General features: G+C 43.9%; 1 protein-coding gene across 2 annotated transcripts; it reads right to left on the bottom strand.

Moving 5' to 3' along the window:
• Positions 1-283: 283 nt before the first annotated feature.
• On the bottom strand, positions 284-21,695 carry LOC134018735 (C4b-binding protein alpha chain-like). 2 transcript variants are annotated; one of them, XM_062458941.1, is made up of 7 exons: positions 21,673-21,695; positions 2,009-2,144; positions 1,713-1,910; positions 1,499-1,598; positions 1,309-1,382; positions 1,023-1,202; positions 284-567 (listed from the first exon to the last, which is right to left on the bottom strand). In XM_062458941.1, exons 2-7 carry the CDS (start codon positions 2,085-2,087, stop codon positions 299-301), a joined length of 900 nt encoding a protein of 299 aa, XP_062314925.1. In that variant the 5' UTR covers positions 2,088-2,144; positions 21,673-21,695; the 3' UTR covers positions 284-298. The 2 variants fall into 2 exon arrangements, with proteins under 2 accessions (XP_062314925.1, XP_062314927.1); XM_062458943.1 differs by lacking the exon at positions 21,673-21,695 and adding an exon at positions 2,809-2,950.
• Positions 21,696-25,031: the final 3,336 nt, after the last annotated feature.

The following is a 25,031-nucleotide window of genomic DNA, read 5'->3' as shown; positions in this document are numbered from 1 at the left end:
CTAAAAAAACCTCGGTCAGCCACTGTGGTGTGTGGTATAGTCTAGAATGCATTGTAAGAATGCAGAGGCAGCAGAAGACATGCATGACAGATGAGCTGACTACCAGACCATGAGATGATCAGAAATGGCTTCCCTTCCCTAAGTTTGCTTACTCCAGGAAACAGAGAACCCAGCTCATCTTCAACCCATCAATTCATCTTTACCTGAACTTTAGTGAAATAGTCATGCAACTTTAGTCTTTAATTTGGAAAGTGGAGTGTGTTATTTTATTAATTTAAGACATATGTTAGTAATTTATTTACAAAAATGTACAATTTACAGAAAATCCTGAATCAAAGGGAAACAGGCAACAACCAGACAAAACAACGAGATGAATAGAAACCTTACCTCTGCATTCTGGAATAGGAGGGTTCCATTCACTTTCTATTTCACATGTTATACTGTCTGCTCCATGCATCACAAATCCAGCTTTGCACCTATAAGTAAGAAAGGATTTGTATCCGTAGGGAGCGGAAGCTCCATCAATCACAATGGCATTTTGAACGTCAGGTGCAGGACACTCCACCTCTGCAGACATGAAAGAAGACAACTATGAGCTGGAGAACATTTATTTATATAAACAGTAGGTTCCAAATGTTTGAGACCCCTAGTCGAGATACTTCAATTTTGCATTAGAAATGATAATCTTAACATTTTGAAGGGGAAAGTGTACATTCATTTCAGAATATCTTGGTATGTCCAGATTTTGATTTAATGACAGCATGCATGGGCTCTACCAGTTTGTGCAAAACCTGATGACCCATGCTATCCTAGCATGATTTGACACAGATCCAAATAGCTTCTTGTAACGTCACAGAATGCTTGGCTTTCTCAGTAATCAAGTCCCCCATTAAATGTCCAATGTGGTCTCAGACTTGTGAAACCCTATTGTGTGTGTGTGTGTGTGTGTGTGTAGTGTATATGTTTATTTTATCCTTTTATATCAGTCACTGGTCAGCAAACACAATCCGACAGTTACTTACTTATACATTGAGGCGGAGCTGGTTCGAATACTTCATCCCCTTTGCAAAGTATGCTTTTACTTCCTTTAAGTGTGAATCCAGGGTTACAGTTGTAACGAATAACAGCATCATAGTCATACGACTCCTCATTCGACGATGGTTTACCATTCACAACTTGAGGTGCTGGACCACATTTTGACACTGAGGGCAGAATACAAAATACACATTTTAGGAATATGGACAGAGATTGAGTGTATACAATGTGAGCGGCACATTTACTTTCACTGTCTGCCAATTGCCCACTAACCTTCACATGTAGGTATTCTGCCACTCCACCCCCCATCCATACATTGCCGTCGAGCACTGCCGATGAGTTTGTATCTGACAAAAGGGCAGAAAAGGCCACAGGTAATTATTTATTCTGAAACAACAATGAAAATACTGTTGACCAGTAAAGGTTGCTACATTATCCAAAATATGCCAGAGATGGTGCTAACCCTGTGTTGCATTTAGCCACAGTTATGTCGCCAAATTCGGTCCCATTATCAATGTTAAACTGCCCATTCAGTATTTCTCCAGGACTGCCACAGTTCTTTCCTAAAATAAAATAGTACAGACGTTATTAGTACATCCAGGTGTGCATGATCAACTTGTTGCCACTTATCCACTGCTTCAGAATATGTGTGGAAATAGAGTGAAAGAAATATTTACTTTTACAAGTCATTGTCAGAGTACTCCACTGCCCGTTAGTGCATGTGATGGTCGGAGACCCTCCCTCACGTACATGACCTATGTGACATTGAATCGTGACCTCGGATCCATCTTCAAATGTTTCCTTTCCAATGTCTCCAGGTGACAATACCGTGTTGGGGTGTTCGGGTTCGAGTTTGGGTTTGCTGCATGCTTGTGCTGCAAATGGAAAGACAGGCTATAACACCACTTTCTGAGCGATTAAATAACACTAGTACGCACCACTTCGTAACTTAAGAGGCAACAACAAGACTAACCTTGAACTGTGCCAACCATATAGGCAAGACAGAGGCCGCTTGCCAACAACCAACAACGACGTGCATCAATGGACTGCATTATCTAGCTTTATCAGCGATGACGCACCGTGGCTTTACACAATCCGCACACCGTTTCCTGAATAGGAGTGTAAAGGGATAGTTCAACCAAAAATAAACTTTTTCCTCATATACATACCTACAGTGCTAATAATCCATCTAGATTGTTTTTAATATACTAGTAGGCTGATGATGGGAGCTAGTGTAGGCTTGATGTGGTGCTCGTCAAAGCGTCTTACATTTGAAAAAACTAAACAGTTAGCTAGCTCTATGTCTCTTTCCACAAATCATGACCAAGTGACTACATAATCCAGAGACCTTGTTAGGAGCATTATTATGTAGGAAATAGACTAGCACTAGTTCTACGGCAATAAGAATATACAGTACAGTAGCTAGTAGCTCTACCCAGCTAGCTAAACTATAGAGACTAAAAACTGACGTTCTGTTCAAGTACAGTACTGGTAATTTGGCAATTGAACTGTCTTAACGGCTAGGCTAGCTAACCAGCAAATTAATATTGTAGTACGTAGCTAGCTCTAACAATACAGCAAATCGTTCGTAAAACAGGCTGGAGCTAGCGACGACACAAACTACAGCTAGCACTGTACTGTTAGTTCAGACATGAAAGTTCAGGCAAGCTAGCTAGCATCTCACAATACTAGCTGCAGTCTCACATCATAGCGTTACGTTATGAAACTAGCTAGCCATTGCTAACTGTGATATGAATTTAAATACGTTCTTACCTTTTTAATATTTCAACGGTATGTGCGACGAGATATTGTCTGTCTGGCTTCCCAGTCAATAATATTGTAGTGTCTTGTATGTGTTGATTTGTTCAAGTTCATGTTCATTGTGATGTATGTGGGCCTGTGTGCTGGTGTCCTTGCTCTCTGTCAGCAGCGGAAGCTCATGTGGGGGTTGCTAGGCACTACGGGGGGGGCTGGCAGAGGAGCCGGGGGGCGGGGACACCTGAATAAGAAAATGTGTTTTCTGGTTGATGAGTCTCTTCGTGCTCACGGTTTAGTAGCAGTGATTTACGTGCATTGTTGTGAAGTAATAAAGTGCTCGTTCAAGAAAAACCTCTCTTCGTAGTGACTGAGATCGCTACAATTGGTGTCAGAAGTGAACTTTAACTAAAGTGAGTGAGCTCGGGAGACAAGTTCGTTATCGTTTATTTTTTGGGGGTAGATAATTATCAGTTTAGCTAGCGGCTACGTTTGTTGTGGGGGACATGGCTTCGCGTAAGGAGGACTTTTCTGGCATGAAAGTTAAGGAGGAGGGAGACAGTGGTCCAGCCCGATGGTCTGAGGAGTTTCAAAGGATGGAACAGGCAAGATCTCAGATACGGGATTCGGCTGCGAGGATGGCTTCGGAGGCTGGCATGGCTGCAGGTGCAAGATCAAAGTCCCGCGCAGAGCATCCGCTGAGAGGGGGAGGGGCGGACTGTGACTGTGACAACGTCAATCATGGCGGCGCCCGTAGTGCATTGTCCTCAGTGAAAACACCCAAGTACGGGGGTAAGTCAGATTGGGAGGCCTTCCATGCACAGTTTGAGTTGCTGGCTCACGCGGGGGAGTGGACGGAAAGAGAGAAAGCCCTGCAGCTGGCAATGTGCCTCACAGACGATGCATTAAAATGCCTTCTGTTGGTTAGCCCTGAGGACAGGCATGATTATGGGGCTTTGGTGGCTGCATTAAAGAGGCGCTTTGGACAATGTGTGCAGCCTGGCCTGCTGAAAAATGAACTCAGCAACAGGTACAGACTCCCAGGGGAGCCCCTGCGTGCATTAGCAAATGACATTGAGAGCCTCACTCGGCGGGCATACGCACACATGCCACCGGATGTGCAGAGCGAGCTGGCAAGAGACCAGTTCGTCAGAGCTTTGTCTCCCGCTGAGCTGCGTGTGCATGTGCAGCTGGAGCACCCTCGATCTCTGCAGGCTGCATTGGAGTTGGCAGTGGAGAGGGAGTTCGTGTGGGGTGCGCCAGCTGGAGGTAACCACAGTGAGAGCATGCCCTTAACAAGAGTGGCAGTGGGCACCAACGCTGGCCTGGAAAAGCCAGCATGGGCATCTGAGCTGACGGAACTAATACGGGCTATGTCTATCCAGCCAACCCGTACCCCGCACACGTCACCCAGGGTGTGTTGGGGCTGTGGCCAGCCTGGTCATCTCCTCAGGCAGTGCCTAAAAGCATCCAAGGGTCCGGGAAACGACGCGGGGTCCGCATAGGGGAGGCTGTGCGGACCCCAGCCCCATCCTCTTTGTCGTCTGCAGGAAGGGCCCGAAAGCACGGACGGGGGAGTCAGGGCCCACTTCCCCCAGAAGCAGACGACAACATCCCCACGGAACCTGTGGTAGTGGTGGGGCGGACTTGTGTTGGGGACTTTTGTCATGTCCCAGTGACCGTTGAGGGGGTTCCCTGCACTGCTCTGGTGGACACGGGGTCCACAGTGACGCTGGTAAGACCTGATGTGGTGCCAGGCTGGACTCAGTTAGAGCCCACCACTGTGCAGCTGCGCACAGTCACGGGCGGGTTGGCACCCATGAAAGGCAGGGGAGAAATGACACTGACTGTGGGGGGAAAAGCTGTCCGCCACCCAGTGTGGGTGGCAAGCGTGCAGGACCCGTGCATACTAGGACTGGATTTCTTGAAGGCCACGGGCTGTCAGCTGGACCTGGGCAGAGGCACGCTCAGGTTTCAGGACTGGCCTGTCATCGCGTTGTCGGCCGTGACATCACCAGTTGCTGCACCCATTACGTTGCCGGCACGAGAAGTTGGCACAGCGGAGCCGCAGGCCACACCCACATTTCCCCAAAACCCCTCACGACATCAGGGTGCGTGTTCCCCTAACAGACCACCCCCCCACGCCCACGGCATGGCTGTTCAGTCGCCTCCCTCTCAGCTGGAGACAGAGGTGACAGCAGCCAACTCCCCTCCACCCCTGCTGGCAGTGCCAGCCCCCATCAGCATGGGCTGCTCGTCTCCGGCCCTGCTGCCCCAGATGGAGGAGGAGACAACGCGTTCTGCCATCACGAAAATCTGGATGGAGAACTGTGGTGACCTGGACCCACAACAGCAGGAGCTGTTGTGGCGGCTGTTAGTGGAGTTTAAAGACAGCTTTGCACTGAGGGAGGATGAAGTTGGGCGAACACAGCTGGTGGAGCATGAGATTGACACCGGGGACGCCCGTCCGATAAAGTGCCGTCCCCGCCGGCTTCCACTGGCACGGCAAGAGGCGTGTGACAAAGCTGTCGGGAACATGCTGCAGGCAGGCATCATCGAGCCATCAGATAGCCCCTGGGCAGCTGCAGTGGTCATGGTCCCCAAAAAGAACGGTGAGTGGCGCCTCTGCTCGGACTACAGGCCACTGAATGGGGTAACTAAGAAGGACTCATATCCACTACCCCGCGTGGATGAGTCTCTGGACTTAGTCTCAGGCTCTGCCTGGTTTTCCTCCCTGGACCTTCGCTCTGGCTATTACCAGATGCCTCTCGCCCCATCTGCCCGACCGAAGACTGCTTTTTGCACTGGACGTGGGCTCTGGCAGTTTAAGGTCCTCAGTTTTGGATTGTGCAACGCCCCTGCTTCCTTTGCCAGACTGATGGATCAGGTGTTGACTGGCATCCCACGCCAGGAGTGCCTGGTTTATCTGGACGACATCTTGGCACATGGACCCTCTTTCGATGCCGCCCTGTTGTCATTACGGCACGTGCTGGAGAGGATCCGGGAAGCAGGGCTGAAACTCCACCCGGATAAGTGCCATTTTATGCAGCGGCAGGTGACTTTTCTGGGACACAGAGTGGGGCGGGAGGGAATCAGCACTGTGCAAGACAAAGTGCAGGCGGTGGCAGACTGGCCCGTTCCGTCCACTCAAAAGGACTTGAAAAGTTTCTTGGGCCTCGCCTCATACTACCGGAGGTTCGTACGGGGTTTTTCGTGCATCGCTGCCCCTCTGTTCCAGTTGTTGCATAAAGACAGAGAGTTTATCTGGACAGATGCATGCCAGGGGGCGTTCGACCAGCTGCGCCGGGCCCTCAGCGATGCCCCTGTGCTGGCTCCAGCTGACCCCTCTCTCCCATTTATGTTGGACACTGATGCCAGTGGGGTGGGTGCTGGAGGAGTGCTGTCTCAGGTGGGTGCAGATGGGGAGAGGGTGGTGGCGTATTTCAGCCGAGTGTTCAACAAGGCTGAGAAGCGCTACTGCGTGACCCGGCGAGAGCTCCTGGCAGTGGTGCTCTCCGTGCGCCATTTTAAATATTACCTGTGCGGTCTGCCCTTCACTGTGAGAACCGATCATTCAGCTCTCCAGTGGCTGATGTCATTCAGGGAGCCGGAGGGGCAGGTCGCCAGGTGGTTGGAGGAGCTCCAGGCCTATAACTTTACAGTGGTGCACCGGGCAGGAGCTCAACACAGCAATGCAGATGCCCTCTCCCGTCGCCTGTGTGCTGCAGACGGGTGCCACCACTGTGAACGGAGGGAGAGTCGGGAGCAGGAGCTGTGTGAAGAGGAGCAGCAACAGAAGGCAGTGCGGCGGGCTGAAGTGGTTGACTGCCGAGAGCTGCAGATGGTGAGCGTGGGGGAATGGAGGCAACAGCAGGAGCTCGACCCCGACCTACTCCCTGTGCATCAGTGGGTGGAGTCACAGCAGAGGCCGCCATGGGAAGAGGTGGCAAGACTCTCACAGGCCACCAAGGGACTGTGGTCAAAGTTTGACTCGCTGCGCCTGATCGACGGGGTGCTGCAGAGGGCGTGGAAAGAGCCTGCTACAGGGTAGGAGCGTTGGCAGCTGGTGGTCCCCAAGGGCCTGAGGACAGCTGTACTGCAGGGCATGCACGGAGCCTCGGGGTCAGGCCACTTTGGTGTGACCAAAACGCTCCGCCGCCTCCGTCAAGGCTTCTATTGGGGCCACTTTCGGCGGGACGTAGAAGACTTCTGCAGACGGTGCGACTTATGCACTGCACGGAAAGGCCCAACAGGTCGGTCACATGCCCCGCTGCAGCAGCATCTAGTGGGGGCCCCCATGGAGAGAGTGGCTGTAGACGTGATGGGCCCGCTTCCCCGCACAAACAAGGGTAATGTCTACATCCTCTCTGTTATTGACTATTTCACAAAGTGGCCAGAGGCCTATGCCCTCCCAAACCAGGAAGCAGAGACTGTGGCAGATGCCCTGCTGGGAGGCATACTTAGCCGGTTTGGGATGCCTGACACACTGCACAGCGACCAGGGGAGAAATTTTGAGTCCCAGGTGTTCGCTGCCATGTGCAGCCGCCTGGGCATACAGAAGACACGCACCACACCGTTACGACCTCAAAGTGACGGGCTCGTGGAGAGGCTTCACCGCACACTGGGTCAGCAGCTGGCCATACTGACATCAGAGCATCAGCGAGACTGGGATGAGCATCTGCCGCTGGTGCTCATGGCGTGCCGGTCTGCAGTCCAGGAGTCGACCACGTGTTCCCCAGCACTCCTCATGCTAGGGAGGGAGCTCCGCACACCAGCAGAGCTGGCCTTTGGGCGGCCTCCAGACGCCCCTGTGGTTTCTCCAGGCCCGGAATATGCTAGGAGGCTCCAGGACAGGCTTGAGTCTGCCCATGCGTTCGCCCGGGTACAGCAGGAAAGTGCTGGGGCAAGGCAAAAGCGCAATTATGATGTGCGGGCACGGGGTAGGCATTTCCAGGCTGGAGAGCTTGTTTGGGTTTACAGCCCACAAAGAAAGAAGGGCCGGTGTCCAAAGCTCGACTGTCAGTGGGTGGGGCCCTGCAGGGTGTTGGAGCGGATGGGGGAGGTGGTGTATCGGGTGCAGCTACCGCCACGAGGACGGAAGGTTGCACTGCACAGAGACAGACTGGCCCCCTATCAAGGCAATGCCTTACCCCAGGTTCCAGGTACCCCACGCACCCAACCGCCTGCACTACACACACACACACCGCATTCCCCACAACCAGAGCCTGGAGGGGGTGACCCTGTCTTTGTGTCCCCCGGGTCTCAGCCCACTTCCCCTGCCCCCGGGTTAAGCCTGTTACCCCCCGCCTCACGTCCACAAAGGGCCAGGAGACTGCCCCATCGTTATGCAGACTTTGTTTGTTCCCTCGGGGACGAGGGACTTTGTAGTGGGGGGGTAATGTAGTGTCTTGTATGTGTTGATTTGTTCAAGTTCATGTTCATTGTGATGTATGTGGGCCTGTGTGCTGGTGTTCTTGCTCTCTGTCAGCAGCGGAAGCTCATGTGGGGGTTGCTAGGCACTACGGGGGGGGCTGGCAGAGGAGCCGGGGGGCGGGGACACCTGAATAAGAAAATGTGTTTTCTGGTTGATGAGTCTTTTCGTGCTCACGGTTTAGTAGCAGTGATTTACGTGCATTGTTGTGAAGTAATAAAGTGCTCGTTCAAGAAAAACCTCTCTTCGTAGTGACTGAGATCGCTACAATATTCTTCCACCAGCTAGCGAAATCATATACTTCTGTGGGTGGTCGCTTTCAAGCCTGGTTTCCGGTTAGTACAACGGGTGTGTCTTTAAAGAGACAGTCCGTCTTGTTCGTGCCTAATCGTAAATAAATAAAGTTTTAACTTTAAAAGTCTATTTGATACTTACATTTCACACTCGTGGTTTTAACTGTAAAATACGGAGTACCACAGGGTTCAGTTCTAGGCCCTCTGTTATTTTCACTTTATATGCTGCCTTTAGGAAACATAAAGTCTGGAGAATTTCCACATGCTATGGAAAAATGTGTTTCTAGATTGAGAGCTTGGATGACTGCAAATTTCCTTCTTCTAAATTCGGATAAAACCGAGGTTCAAATTTTCGGTCCTAAAAAATATAGAAATAATTTTTCCAATCTGACCTTAGACCTAGACGGCGTCAAAGTCTCTCAAAGCCAGCTGGTAAAAAATTTAGGAGTCACAATGGACCCAGACCTTTCGTTTGAGTACCATATTAAGCAAATTACTAGAACTGCATTTTTCCATCTACGTAATATTGCCAAAATACGAAAATTTCTCTCAAAGGATGATGCTGAAAAATGAATACATGCATTTGTTACGTCCCGATTGGACTATTGCAATGTGTTGTTCTCTGGCCTCCCAATTACCCACCTAAAAAATTTACAGCGGGTGCAAAATGCTGCTGCTAGACTATTGACCAGAACAAGAAAGTTTGATCACATAACATCTACTCTTGTCTCTCTACACTGGCTCCCTATCCAAGCCAGAGCTGACTTCAAAGTTCTACTACTAACCTACAAATCTCTGCATGGATTGGCACCACTGTACCTCTCCGGTCTCCTTGCACCCTATTGCCCCGCAAGGACACTTAGATCTCAAGATGCCGGCTATCTGGTGGTTCCCAAAATTAAGAAAAAAACAGCTGGAGGTAGGGCGTTCTCATATAGAGCACCTCTTCTCTGGAACAAATTACCTGTCTCAATTAAGGAGTCTGATACTGTTTCGACATTTAAAATTAGGTTAAAAACGTTATTGTTTAGTCAATTCTACGACTGTTAAAGGTAAGTATGTTACTAGTTGGAGGCAACGGGGGACGGGTTGTTTCCATCCTTATTATATAAATATATCTTATTTTAGAGTTCTCTTCCCCTGGAACAGATTTCATGTTCCAACCGAGGGGGGCTGTCGCTGTCTTGGTGTGTGGGGCTGCATCAAATACCCCTTTTTTGCTCTGTTAAATTGCTGCACCAGTCCACACTTGACCGGTTGGGATCTCATTCTATTATGGCTGTAACTGTTAGCTGCTCCTGGCATTCTCTAATCCCTGCTCTCCTCTCTCTGTCCCCCCCCACACACATCCCTTGTGGTGTGGGGGGTTTGAGTTGTCAGCATCTGCCTGGTCGCGAGTCTCCCGGTCCTGTCCTACATCTATAAAGTTGAACAATGGATTTTGGTGTTTCAAAACCCATCGACACTGTATGACTATGTTTAGCCTGTGTTCTGCTCCTCTCTCTCACCAACCGTCTCTGGAGGAGGGGATCCCTCTCTGAATTGCTCCTCCCAAGGTTTCTTCCATTTTTTCTCCTGTTGAGAGTTTTTCTGGGAGTTGTTCCTTGTCTTCCTTGAGGGTTTAGGTTGGTTGAGGGGCAGTTCTATGGGCGTATGTGAAGCCCTCTGTGACATGCTTGCGTGTAAAAAGGGCTATACAAATACATTTGATTTGATTTAATAAGATGTGTGACTGACAGGAAAATAACTCCACACAACATACCATTAGACCAATAATGTATCATCAGTATTTGGAAGTGCTCTGCAGTAAGTAGAGCCAGAACATGGGAATAATGTTCACATCTGTGGTACATTTTGATGGTGAACAGTACACTTCCACCAATAGTGCAGCTGAAATATTTATTTAAGATACAGATTAGATTTCACAAAGTTTGGAATGGGATAGGGCCTACTGTATTTGCATTTATATGGTCATTTAGGAAGCAATAAAAGAGTAGGCTTCTCTTCACTGTATCCTGTCCAATAAATAATATGCATCAAATTGTATTATTTGTAGGCTAACATACTAACACCCTAACTTTACTTAATTAATCTATTGATGTATAATTTACATTTAATAACATGTCCTAAAACTCTAAGGGTAAACAGCCACAGTCAAGGTCAGGATACTACTGAGGGAACTATCCTTTTAAAAGGGACTCACATTTCTGGTTAGAGTAGGATTTCCTTTTTACCAGTTTTTACTTCCTCTGTGGCGTGGTACTCCATTGTAATTAGGGTTGATGTGTACTTTATGCCTCTGAGTAATTTCCCGGGAGGGATCTAGGTTGTATCACTCCTATGTTGATCCTCGGGTGGGGTCCAAAACGAATAGCAATTTAAAATGTTTTTATCGTCACATCTGAAATTTAGGTTTCCCTTTTTAATCTTTTATTCCTTTAAAAAGAGAGTTCAAGCTTTCAAAATAATTGTTAGACAGAACCATTATATTTTGGTCTTTATGAAAATAAAGGGTTTTGACATAGAGATCCCCACATACAGAGCATAATATATTTGCATTTGAAACTTTTTGCTTCGTTTTTTTTTTTTTATACTTGTTAATGATTATTTTACGACTATGCTGCCCTCAGTTGGCCAAACTGTGTTCTTCATCTTTGGGAACAAACTAGGCTTTACTGAATACCATGACAGATACAGATTCTATGACAATGCCCAATGATTACACAGTTTACTGTACTGTACGCACACCACATTCATGGGTTATTAGACTGACAACAAACAAGATTTCCAACAATATTTATTGAAAAGGAGCCCACTTGTACATTTGGAAATGACCTCTACTCTGAGCCTGTCTGGTTTATTCCTGAATGGCAAATAGTCTCCCTCAGAAACCAGGATCTTAGACAAAGGTGTAGTAGTGTTTTTTAGTCCGAACAGTCATAGACTCCTCCTTAACCTAAAACAGCTAGAAGGAGGATAGGTACCAACATGGTCTTCATAATCCCTGTTGATCTTCAGCCACAATAAACTACCAAGAAAAAACTGGATGAATTTCTTATTTCTCTTGGTGTTGTGGGTTTGGTGTTGGAACCACATACAGATACACTAGTAGAGAGAGAGAGGCGAGAGAGAGATGAAACATACCAAAACATAAGGTCATTGTGATATAGTAGAGTGCCTAGAGGACCAAAGGAAGTGACAGAGAGGCACAGGACAAAGATTCGAGAGATATATGAAACATACCAAAACACAAGGTCATTGTGATATAGTAGGGTGCCTAGAGGACCAAAGGAAGTGACAGACACACACAGGCGGCTCTAGGACCCAGTCACAGATAGCCCGGGGGTGAGGCTTTATTTAGTTCAGACATGAAAGTTCCTGCAAGCTAGCTAGCAGCTCACAGTACTAGCTACAGTCTCACATTAGACGTTATATAGAGAGCTCCAACCACACCAAACGGATATCAGACAAACAATTGTATTTTATAGTATAGTTTCTCCCCTATCACACTGATGGAATACCTTTCTGCAACAGTGTAATTTTATTTATGAATGCTACGTTTTGTGTGTAACATTTATTGTGCCTCACTCTAACCCTCTCCATGCACCCCTGCCTCTCTCTTTTCTCAGTTGAAATAAGGCGATCCAACTACAGCTTCATCATCACCACACACACCCCTTCCCCCCCCCCTCCCTGCACATTCCACACAATACTGGTTTTGCTAACACAAAGTCAACTACATTTCACAAATCTATTCATCAGAGCAGGAAAGAATGGCCTTTCAATTTAATAACACAAAGATACATTACCACTGGGACACAATGTCTCAAGTACAAAATGAAATGGTACAACTATACACAGTTTGCACTTTGATGGATAAGGCATATTTAAGGACCCAGAACACCCAACTCCAGCATTCTTGCAGGACACTTAATAGAACATATCAGGTCTCACAATGCAAGGTGCAGGCTGTTGCGCCAACAAGGAACCACTGCAACACTTTCAGCTTTAAAACTTCCGTTTTGACAAGACTATTGGAAAAGGAGGATATTATGCTTGTGGATAGCGGGTGGCCTTTATGTTAAAGCTTTTTTTTAGTGCTGTCAAACGATTAAAATATTGAATCGCATTACTCATAGTTAACTCGCGATTAATCGCAATTAATCGCTAATTTTATCTATTCTAAATGTCCCTTAATTTCTTTTTGGCCCATTATTTTTTCTCATTTTAATGCTCTTATCAACATGGAAAAGTGGATCAGATTGCTTAATGCAAATGTTTTTATTTATTGAAAACAACATTGCAATCGCCTGGCTTTGACGAGGGAGCGGAGAATTCGCATTAGCTGTGTGCTTGGCCATCAAGTGGTATTTCAGACTGGACATGCTGCGATCATAGCTCAGTTCACAATGACAAAACACACAGATCACTTTGGTATTGTCAATGGGACCATTTGGCAACTTTTTAAAAGTTAACTTTCCATTCAGAATATTATTGGCCTACTACTCTTTAGCCGGCTCGCAAGCCCAAACAAGTGTGTGCGGCGTGCCTGTTGTTTTGTTTCCGGTCTAGCTAGATCCAGTGTGGTGTTGTAGTTTTTCTAACGTCGGTAGTTGTTGCAACAGCATGTGAAAAAAACAACAATGTTTGCTAGGCCAAAAAGAACGTTAATCTCTCGATAAAAAAATTGACACCGTTAAAATGGGTTTGCGTTAACGCCGTTAATAACGCGTTTATCTGACAGCACTACTTTTTTTTTTGCTTTCTGCATCACAAAAACATAAGCACTCACCGGCTTAAAAAAAAAAATATATATATATATATAAAATTTAAAAAAGTTTACACTGATGAATTAATTAATATACATAAGTAAGTAAATGTTTTGGTTTCAATAGAAATGAATATGAAAAAAGGTAATTATGATTTGATTATAATTAAAGAAAGAAAAAAGTATCTGGCCCTCGCATAAAAAAGTTTGGGGACCCCTGCATTATATGCATCTTGCAGACAAGATGACACTGCACAACTAGTTGTGTTAAAATTGTAAGAGATATAATTTCCTTCACTTACTTTACAACAGGCACAAATACGAGTTGTATGTCAGACAGCTAACGGTACAAGAGTAGCCTGGAAGCGTGAAATAAATTGTTATATTTATATGGGAGCTAGGAGAAAAATGATTCATGAGAAACATTACATACAGATGGCTACTGTGTCAACTTAAAAATAATCACAATATTCCCCCCCCCCCCCATAAGTTTTTCCTTCAGTCCACCTATGATGTGTCATTAGTGGGTGGATAGGAACTTATACAGGCCAAAAAGGTGACAATGTTACCTCATTTGCATCCACGTCACTTTTATGGTTTACTGAAATGGTTGTTTCTATCAACTAACTTTTGACTGGTGAGAGATGGATATGTGTATCGAACGATGGTAGATTTGTTGAAACCATAACATCATACAGATTTTGTGCAAATGACATGGTCATGAGCCAAACTATTCAATCTGGCTGTGGTGGGTTCTGATTTGTTGTCTCAAAGCCATGGAGGAGGTCGCTGCCAGGGGACGGGACACATTCAAGATCTGATGCAGAAGGAGCCACCTCTCTCCCTGAAGCTCACAGGAGGCTATAGTGAATCAATAGGAGGGCTGCAGTGCTTTGTACTGTAAAAAGAAAACAAGATGGATGAATTAGATGCATGGATTAAAGATTGGTGTTGTCTCTCAATGCCCGGTGGACCTGTGACACAAAGGTTAGATTTGTTGGACTTTGGAGGTTGTAGCATGATACATTACTAGGAACAAGGAATCTTGGAACACACAAGGTGGTTATCAGCATTGTGTTCAGTTGAATGTTTATGATCTCATCATCTGGGAAAAAACTTATAGCATAGCACTTATAGCACTTATAGCAAATAGCATATCCAAGCTAGATTCAGTTACTCATTTTGACTGCACTGATCTGGCAGTCATCTGAAGTCCATCTGACCATGGCCAAAGGGTGCTACAACTTCCTGTTGTTACTTGGTGGCCACATTGCCAGAGTACCCACCCCGAGAGCTGTAATTAAAGGTGACTGATCATGGTGACAGTTGTCTTTATGAACAGTGTTGAAAAGAGCGAGTGAGTCAGGAGAAGCCGTCATGTGAGTGAGCGCTAGTGAGCCATTAATGTTATTGGCCGGGTTTCCCAGATTCGTTAAGAAGCTCTTAACACTAAGAGCTTCTTAGGAGCGTTCTAAGAAAGCTCTAGAACGCTCTTAGAACGCTCCTAAGAAGCTCTTGACGTTAAGAGCTTCTTAACAAATCTGGGAAACCCGGCCATTATTATTACTCTGGATTACGCTCTAGATAAGAGCGTCTGCTAAAAAATGACTAAATGTATTACATTTACATTTAGCAGACGCTCTTATCCAGAGCGACTTACAGTAAATACAGGGACATTCCCCTGAGGCAAGTAGGGTGAAGTGCCTTGCCCAAGGACACAACGGCATTTTGCACGGCGGGGAATCGAACCGGCAACCTTCTGATTACTAGCCCGATTCCCTAACTGCTCAGCCACCTGACTCCCACCTATTGGCATATTTTATTCAGAAAGTTAAGGGGAAAAAAAGAAAAAAAGAAACTTACCAAGTGTGCCAATAACTGCCCCGACAATGACTCCAGTGTCTGAGTGAAAAATAAAAGCACAGGTAAGCACAAGAGCATTGCTCAGATGGAGTTGAAAAGGAATCAAAATATGGGCTTCATCAGAACTTACTAGGAGGGGGCTTCGGATCAGGACCTGAGGCCTGTTCCAAAAAGCGAGTTTACCGAATAAGCCAGACTTATGTCAGTTAGTCTGACTCATTTCTAGTTCATTCGGTTCCATAAAGCTAGCTCAACGTAGTTCGAACTCAGTTACTATGGTAACTTATGCTTCGAAACTAGCCTGGTCCGGGTCAGGTCATGGCTTAGACCACAGACATATATAAAGACTAGATGTCTTACGGCGGAGTCTAGAACGTCCGCACATGGCGGCCATCTTGCTACAGTCAACTCGCTCACCCATAACATTGTGTTGATGCTACATGTACTTTTTAAATGACCATAACCTGCTCAATTTTCAACCGATTTTTAAACGGTTTGGTTTGTTATCAACGTCAGAGATAACAAGAGTATGCCACTGCATACTTATGAATAATTACGTTTTTTGTTTTTTTATAGAATAGAAGTATGCAGTGGCATAACGACATCTCTGTGAAAACTGTGGCTCGAGATACCGCAAAGACTGTGGCTCGAGATACCGCAGACTGCGGCTTGTGTGTTTTGGATTCCCGCAAAGACTGCGGCTTGTATTTTTATTTATGTTTATTATTACTTTTATCACTTGTATTATTGATTGTATGTAAAGCACCTTGAGCTTCAATTCTTGTATGAAATGTGCTATATAAATAAAGTCTTATTATTATTATAAAATAAAGTCTTATTGTGGTGTGTGGTACAGTCTAGAATGCATTGTAATAATGATTAGAATGCAGAGGCAGCAGAAGACATGCATGACAGATGAGCTGATTACCAGACCATGAGATGATCAGAAATGGCTTCCCTTCACTAAGTTTGCTTACTCCAGGAAATAGAGAACCCAGCTCATCTTCAACCCATCAATTCATCTTTACCTGAACTTTAGTGAAATAGTCATGCAACTTTAGTCTTTAATTTGGAAAGTGGAGTGTGTTATTTTATGAATTTAAGACATATGTTAGTAATTTATTTACAAAAATTTACAATTGACTGAAAATCCTGAATCAAAGGGAAACAGGCAACAACCAGCCAAAACAACTTGACAAACAACAGATGACAAACAACGAGATGAATAGAAACCTTACCTCTGCATTCTGGAATAGGAGGGTTCCATTCACTTTCTATTTCACATGTTATACTGTCTGCTCCATGCATCACAAATCCAGCTTTGCACCTATAAGTAAGAAAGGATTTGTATCCGTAGGGAGCGGAAGCTCCATCAATCACAATGGCATTTTGAACGTCAGGTGCAGGACACTCCACCTCTGCAGACATGAAAGAAGACAACTATGAGCTGGAGAACATTTATTTATATAAACAGTAGGTTCCAAATGTCTGAGACCCCTAGTCGAGATACTTCAATTTTGCATTAGAAATGATAATCTTCTTAACATTTTGAAGGGGAAAGTGTACATTCATTTCAGAATATCTTGGTATGTCCACATTTTGATTTAATGACAGCATGCATGGGCTCTACCAGTTTGTGCAAAACCTGATGACCCATGCTATCCTAGCATGATTTGACACAGATCCAAATAGCTTCTTGTAACGTCACAGAATGCTTGGCTTTCTCAGTAATCAAGTCCCCCATTAAATGTCCAATGTGGTCTCAGACTTGTGAAACCCTATTGTGTGTGTGTGTGTGTGTGTAGTGTATATGTTTATTTTATCCTTTTATATCAGTCACTGGTCAGCAAACACAATCCGACAGTTACTTACTTATACATTGAGGCGGAGCTGGTTCGAATACTTCATCCCCTTTGCAAAGTATGCTTTTACTTCCTTTAAGTGTGAATCCAGGGTTACAGTTGTAACGAATAACAGCATCATAGTCATACGACTCCTCATTCGACGATGGTTTACCATTCACAACTTGAGGTGCTGGACCACATTTTGACACTGAGGGCAGAATACAAAATACACATTTTAGGAATATGGACAGAGATTGAGTGTATACAATGTGAGCGGCACATTTACTTTCACTGTCTGCCAATTGCCCACTAACCTTCACATGTAGGTATTCTGCCACTCCACCCCCCATCCATACATTGCCGTCGAGCACTGCCGATGAGTTTGTATCTGACAAAAGGGCAGAAAAGGCCACAGGTAATTATTTATTCTGAAACAACAATGAAAATACTGTTGACCAGTAAAGGTTGCTACATTATCCAAAATATGCCAGAGATGGTGCTAACCCTGTGTTGCATTTAGCCACAGTTATGTCGCCAAATTCGGTCCCATTATCAATGTTAAACTGCCCATTCAGTATTTCTCCAGGACTGCCACAGTTCTTTCCTAAAATAAAATAGTACAGACGTTATTAGTACATCCAGGTGTGCATGATCAACTTGTTGCCACTTATCCACTGCTTCAGAATATGTGTGGAAATAGAGTGAAAGAAATATTTACTTTTACAAGTCATTGTCAGAGTACTCCACTGCCCGTTAGTGCATGTGATGGTCGGAGACCCTCCCTCACGTACATGACCTATGTGACATTGAATCGTGACCTCGGATCCATCTTCAAATGTTTCCTTTCCAATGTCTCCAGGTGACAATACCGTGTTGGGGTGTTCGGGTTCGAGTTTGGGTTTGCTGCATGCTTGTGCTGCAAATGGAAAGACAGGCTATAACACCACTTTCTGAGCGATTAAATAACACTAGTACGCACCACTTCGTAACTTAACCCTTGTGTTATCTTCGGGTCATTCTGACCCATCAGTCATTGTGACCCACCGTCGTATTGCGACAAATTTACCGCATACAAAAACAAAGTGAAGCATTTTCTTTTAACCGTTGGGCTGTCTCAGACCCCCCACATTGCAAAGGTTAAAAGAAAATTATTTTTATTTGTTTTTGTATTGGGTAAAATTGGGCAAACACAACAATGGTTCGTTATGAACCTTTGGGTCATGTGACCCGAAGGCAGCACAAGGGTTAAGAGGCAACAACAAGACTAACCTTGAACTGTGCCAACCATATAGGCAAGACAGAGGCCGCTTGCCAACAACCAACAACGACGTGCATCAATGGACTGCATTATCTAGATTTATCAGCGATGACGCACCGTGGCTTTACACAATCCGCACACCGTTTCCTGAATGGAGTGTAAAGGGATAGTTCAACCAAAAATTAACTTTTTCCTCATATACATACCTACAGTGCTAATAATCCATCTAGATTGTTTTTATATACTAGTAGGCTGATGATGGGAGCTATTGTAGGCTTGATGTGGTGCTCGTCAAAGTGTCTTACATTTGAAAAAACTAAACAGTTAGCCAGCTCTATGTCTCTTTCCACAAATCATGACCAAGTGACTAAATAATCCAGAGACCTTGTTAGGAGCATTATTATGTAGGAATTAGACTAGCACTAGTTCTACGGCAATAAGAATATACAGTACAGTAGCTAGTAGCTCTACCCAGCTAGCTAAACTATAGAGACTAAAAACTGACGTTCTGTTCAAGTACAGTACTGGTAATTTGGCAATTGAACTGTCTTAACGGCTAGGCTAGCTAACCAGCAAATTAATATTGTAGTACGTAGCTAGCTCTAACAATACAGCAAATCGTTCGTAAAACAGGCTAGAGCTAGCGACGACACAAACTACAGCTAGCACTGTACTGTTAGTTCAGACATGAAAGTTCAGGCAAGCTAGCTAGCATCTCACAGTACTAGCTGCAGTCTCACATCTAGCTAGCTAACTTTAAAAGTCTATTTGATACTTACATTTCACACTCGTGGTTATAACTGTAAAATACGGAGTACCACAGGGTTCAGTTCTAGGCCCTCTGTTATTTTAACTCTATATGCTGCCTTTAGGAAACATAATTAGAAGCTCTGGGGTAAATTTTCACTGTTATGCAGATGATACTCAATAGCATATCCAAGCTAGATTCAGTTACTCATTTTGACTGCACTGATCTGGCAGTCATCTGAAGTCCATCTGACCATGGCCAAAGGGTGCTACAACTTCCTGTTGTTACTTGGTGGCCACATTGCCAGAGTACCCACCCCGAGAGCTGTAATTAAAGGTGACTGATCATGGTGACAGTTGTCTTTATGAACAGTGTTGAAAAGAGCGAGTGAGTCAGGAGAAGCCGTCATGTGAGTGAGCGCTAGTGAGCCATTAATGTTATTGGCCGGGTTTCCCAGATTCGTTAAGAAGCTCTTAACACTAAGAGCTTCTTAGGAGCGTTCTAAGAACGCTCTAGAACGCTCTTAGAACGCTCTTAGAACGCTCTTAGAACACTCCTAAGAAGCTCTTGGCGTTAAGAGCTTCTTAACAAATCTGGGAAACCCGGCCATTATTATTACTCTGGATTACGCTCTGGATAAGAGCGTCTGCTAGCAGACGCTCTTATCCAGAGCGACTTACAGTAAATACAGGGACATTCCCCTGAGGCAAGTAGGGTGAAGTGCCTTGCCCAAGGACACAACGGCATTTTGCACGGCGGGGAATCGAACCTGACTCCCACCTATTGGCATCTTTTATTCAGAAAGTTAAGGGGAAAAAAGGAGAAAAAGAAACTTACCAACTAACACTATAGTACGCACCACTTCGTAACTTAAGAGGCAACAAGACTAACCTTGAACTGTGCCAACCATATAGGCAAGACAGAGGCCGCTTGCCAACAACCAACAACGACGTGCATCAATGGACTGCATTATCTTTATCAGCGATGACGCCCTGTGGCTTTACACAATACGCACACCGTTTCCTGAATAGAGTGTAGTGTAGGGATAGTTCAACCAAAAATATACTTTTTCTTCATACCTATAGTGCTATTAATCCATCTAAAAAAAATATCTTTATTTTTATATACTAGTAGGCTGATGATGGGAGCTACTGTAGATGGCAAACTAGGCTTGTTGTGAAAAAAAACTAAATTCATGAAGTTACATTTGTATTTCGAACAAACTGCAAATTTATCAGCAAATTTTAACACTATTTACCGCCTTGCATCATGGGAATTGACCAGCCAATGAGCCACACTATCTTCATTTTTTCACGTTGTTATTTCGTTCTTCAGTCAGTTTGACAGTATAACCTTGAAATGCATAATGCAACCCTTCTGTCTGCTTCTTTTTCAAGTAGTTTTTTCGTTTTTTCCATTAATACTCCAATTGATAATTATTAGTATCCTATAAGAGTATAGGGCTTCAAAATGTTTTGGCCGTAATTAAGGTTACAGCTTCAGTAACAAAAAAGATTCAATGTCCAATGCATAATATATTGTCCTAGACATGAATAATTAGAATATACAAGATGGATCTAAAAAATGTAACTTGTCATGTACTTTAAAAGTATTTTGACCGTTTTTGCTGTATAATAAAATAAAACGTAGCCTACATCCTACTCCAGAAGAAATGTATACAATTTTTTGTTTCTAAGTATACTTCTTAAAAGTATATCAAAAGTGAACTATTTTCTAAGCATACTTCTGCAAAGTATATCAAAAGTGAACTAAAAGTGTACTATCCATTTTTAGTACACTTATAGTATACTTTTTTTTGTAAGGGAACCTGGCATAACATAGCCTACGCAGCTAGCATAGCCATTTATAGCTCTGCTTCACAATATGGCTACCTATTGTTATAGGTTAATCATGTAATACATGAATGTTAATAAAGTATGAGACATATACATGATGCAACACACCAGTAACCAATTGATATTGGCCGGAGCTTCTTAACGAATCTGGGAAACCCGGCCAATGTCGTTGTGTTTTCCTATTTGCCGTTGTGTTTTCCTATTTGCCGTTGTGTTTTCCTATTTGCCGTTGTGTTTTCCTATTTGCCGTTGTGTTTTGCACTTCAGGGCCACCGTAGAATTCCATACATGGAATTGTTCACAATAACATGAGGTGGTTCCCAGTGAGTAACTACTGTATTTAAGGTTTTAGTTAACGGTTAGTTTGATGGTTACTGTAGTCCAGTCTAATTCTTACAAGCTAGTCTAGCACTTTTACTTAAGTATTTAGCTGCTCGTCACGGCCAAACTTGGGGTCCAACAATGTCCACAGTAGCCTACTAGGATAGCTACGAACATAGAGAGCTAATCGTTTGACTAGCACTAGAGCTAGGCTAGTTCTACAGCAATAAGAACAATATACAATACAGCACAGTAGTGGCTCTACCCAGCTAGCTAGGCTATTGAGACTAAAAGCTGACGTTCTAACCAGCACTGGTTAACTAGCCTAGCCGTTAACTTTCATGTCTGAACTAACAGTAGTACTGTTACAGTAGTTCAGACATGAAAGTTTAGTCAAGTTAGTTATCAGCTCACAGTACTAGCTACAGTCTCACATTAGACGTTATTAAGAAGCTAGCTAGCCATTGCTAACTGTGATATTAATTGAAATGCGTTCTTACCCTTTTAATATTTCAACGGTATGTGAGATGAGATATTGTCTATCTGGCTTCCCAGTCAATAACATTCTTCCACCAGTTGGCGAAATCATATACTTCTGTGGGTGGTCGCTTTCAAGCCTGGTGTTCCGGTGTTGTATCACCCCCTCGCGGGAGCGCGCGCGAATCAAAGAGTGAAGGATTTCATCTTACATTACATTACATTTAGTCATTTAGCAGACGCTCTTAACCAGAGCGACTTACAGTAAGTACAGGGACATTCCCCCGAGGCAAGTAGGGTGAAGTGTCTTGCCCAAGGACACAACGTCATTTGTCACAGCCGGGAATCGAACTGGCAACCTTCAGATAGCCCGATTCCTTAACCTTCTTGATATCGCAACCAAACGAAGGGGAGACAGAAGTCTCACATTATACTTTCTTTGTTATAGAATTCAAGAAAAGAATGTCGGTTATCTGTGTAAATATCAGATGCTATTTTCAACACAAAATCCTTAAAATTCGTCATTCAAACCGTATAGTAATGAACGCGAACCAACATTCTTGCTCCACGACATCGCATTCTGAGGAAATATAGCCTACCCCAGTATGATCCCAAAGGAAATGTATTTTGTGTAGCAGGTTCAAAGTATTTCACATGGCTCTTCATACTAATGTATAGGTTCAAAGGCATGCGATTTTAATGCAGTTACCCTGCGCGTAGGGTGGGTTACTCAGACAGGTCGAAAACAACAGCATTCTGATCCAGAATAGGCTATCAGCTGTCCTGAAAAGGGACCAAAGGTTCACATGCCTATAGCCTACAAAAGACAAGTACTAAAAACGATGTATCAAATGTATCAACATCAAAAGAAATGTTCTCACCATCAAATCATTTTTTAAGATAGGAAATATTACTCTTATTGTTTAAGTCAATGAAATAAATGAAAAAATAAAACATAATAATCCCACACCTACTATTCTGATTTCAGACCTGTCCACCCTATACATACACATGTATTGGTATTAAATGTATGCTATTAAATGTACTTAATGCTGGAGTAGAAGGGAAGAAACGTATACAGGGGGAGAGCATTTCATGGCAGGCCTTGTTTTCCATTTGATGTAAGTGCAATGCACTCCCTGCTAACACTGACTAGGAAAGTGTTACATGCCTGAAACTTACTGTGGTTACTCATACTAGTGCCCTCAGTGTACAGTAACAATCATTTGATGCTGGAATATACAGAACAGACAGTAGAGGGGGGTGCATTTCACGACAGGCTTAATGCACCCCCTGCTAACCCTGACTAGGAAAGTGTCACATGCCTGAAACTTACTGTGGTTACTCATACTAGTGCCCTCAGTGTACAGTAACAACCATTTGATGCTGGGATATACAGAACAGACAATAGAGGGGGGTGCAATAGTGGGCACTACACTGAGGGCACTAGTATGAGTAACCACAGTAAGTTTCAGGCATGTGACACTTTCCTAGTCAGGGTTAGCAGGGGGTGCATTAAGCCTGTTGTGAAATGCACCCCCCTCTATTGTCTGTTCTGTATATAACCCACCCTACACGCAGGCTAACTGCATTAAAATCGCATGACTCTTTGATTCGCGCGCGCTCCCGCGAGGGGGTGCCAATCCAGAGAGTCATGCATCGGGTGATACAACGAGATAACACCGGTTAGTACAACGGGCGTGTCTTTAAAGAGACAGTCCGTTTTGTTCGTGCCTAATCGTAAATAAATAACGTTTTAACTTTAAAAGTCTATTTGATACTTACATTTCACACTCGTGGTTTTAATAAGATGGGTGACTGACAGGAAAATAACTCCACACAACATACCATTAGACCAAGAATGTATCATTAGCATTTGGAAGTGGTCTGCATTAAGTAAAGAGCCAGAACATGGGAATGATGTTAACATCTGTGGTATTTTGATGGTGAACAGTACATTTCCACCAATAGCGCAGCTGAAATATTTATTTAAGATACAGATTAGATTTCACAAAGTTTGTAATGGGATAGGGCCTACTGTATTTGCATTTATATGGTCATTTAGGAAGCAATAAAAGAGTAGGCTTCTCTTCACTATGGACTAAGTATCCTGCCCAATAAATAATATGCATCCATTTGGATTATTTGTTGGCTAACATACTAACACCCCAACTTTACTTACCTAACAGTAGTTTCTGAAATAGTGGATTAATCTACTTATGGATAATTTACATTTAATAACCTGTCCTAAAACTCTAAGGGTAAACAGCCACGGTCAAGGTCAGCATACTACTGAGGGAACTATCCTTTTAAAAGTGACTCACATTTCTGGTTAGGGTAGGATTTCCTTAGAAAAAACGTCTTTAGTTTCTACTTCCTCTGTGGCGTGGTACTCCATTGTAATTAGGGTTGATGTGTACTTTATGCCTCTGAGTAATTTCCAGGGTGGGATCTAGGTTGTATCACTCCTATGTTGATCCTCGGGTGGGGTCCAAAACGAATAGCAATTTTAAATATTTTCATCGTCACATCTGAAATATATATAATATCTCTTTTAAAAAGAGAGTTCAAGCTTTCAAAATGATTGTTTGACAGAACCATTATATTATGGTTCTATAGGAAAATAAAGGGTTTTGACATAGATATCTCCACATACTGAGCATAATATATTTTTATTTGAAACTTTTTGCTTCGTTTTTTACTTCTTAATTATTATTTTAGGACTATGCTGCCCTCAGTTGGCCAAACTGAGTTCTTCATCTTTGGGAACAAACTAGGCTTTACTGAATACCATGACAGATACAGATTCCAGTATGACAATGCCCAATGATTTCACAGTTTACTGTACTGTACGCACACCACATTCATGGGTTATGAGACTGACAACAAACAAGATTTCCAACAATATTTATGGAAAAGAAATGAGCCCATTTGTAAATTTGCAAATTACCTCTAGTCTACTAGCTTCTCATGGCAAATGGTCTCCCCCTCTGAAACCAGGATCTTAAACAAAGGTCTAGGGTCTAGTCCAAACACAGTAAGACTCCTCCTTAACTTAAAACAGCTACAAGGAGGATAGGTACCAAAATGGTGTTCATAATCCCTGTTGATCTTCAGCCACAATAAAAAAACTGGATGAATTTCTTATTTCTCTTGGTGTTGTGGGTTTGGTGTTGGAACCACATACAGATACACTAGTAGAGAGAGAGAGCCAGATCCGGCCCGCAAGACCCAAATGTCTGGCCCACGCTGACAGCTTTAACTCTATTCATGCTGCCAGTTTTAATGCAAACTATCCAGAAAAATCTGACCAGCGCAAACAAAAAATTGCAAGCATGTAAACATCATACAAGCACTCGGTTTTAACTATCCCTTACAAAAA

This window comes from Osmerus eperlanus, chromosome 4 (genome assembly GCF_963692335.1).
Source record: "Osmerus eperlanus chromosome 4, fOsmEpe2.1, whole genome shotgun sequence".
NCBI classification, from domain to species: domain Eukaryota; kingdom Metazoa; phylum Chordata; class Actinopteri; order Osmeriformes; family Osmeridae; genus Osmerus; species Osmerus eperlanus.
This window is presented reverse-complemented; position numbering and strand designations above follow the sequence as displayed.

Coding starts and splice junctions, on each gene's coding strand:
- LOC134018735 (XM_062458941.1), bottom strand. CDS start 2,087: ATGCAGTCCATTGATGCACGTCGTTGTTGGTTGTTGGCAAGCGGCCTC. Junction 1,599..1,712: donor TCTGACAATGACTTGTAAAA/GTAAATATTTCT, acceptor ATTTTATTTTAG/GAAAGAACTGTGGCAGTCCT. Junction 1,203..1,308: donor CAGAATACCTACATGTGAAG/GTTAGTGGGCAA, acceptor TTCTGCCCTCAG/TGTCAAAATGTGGTCCAGCA.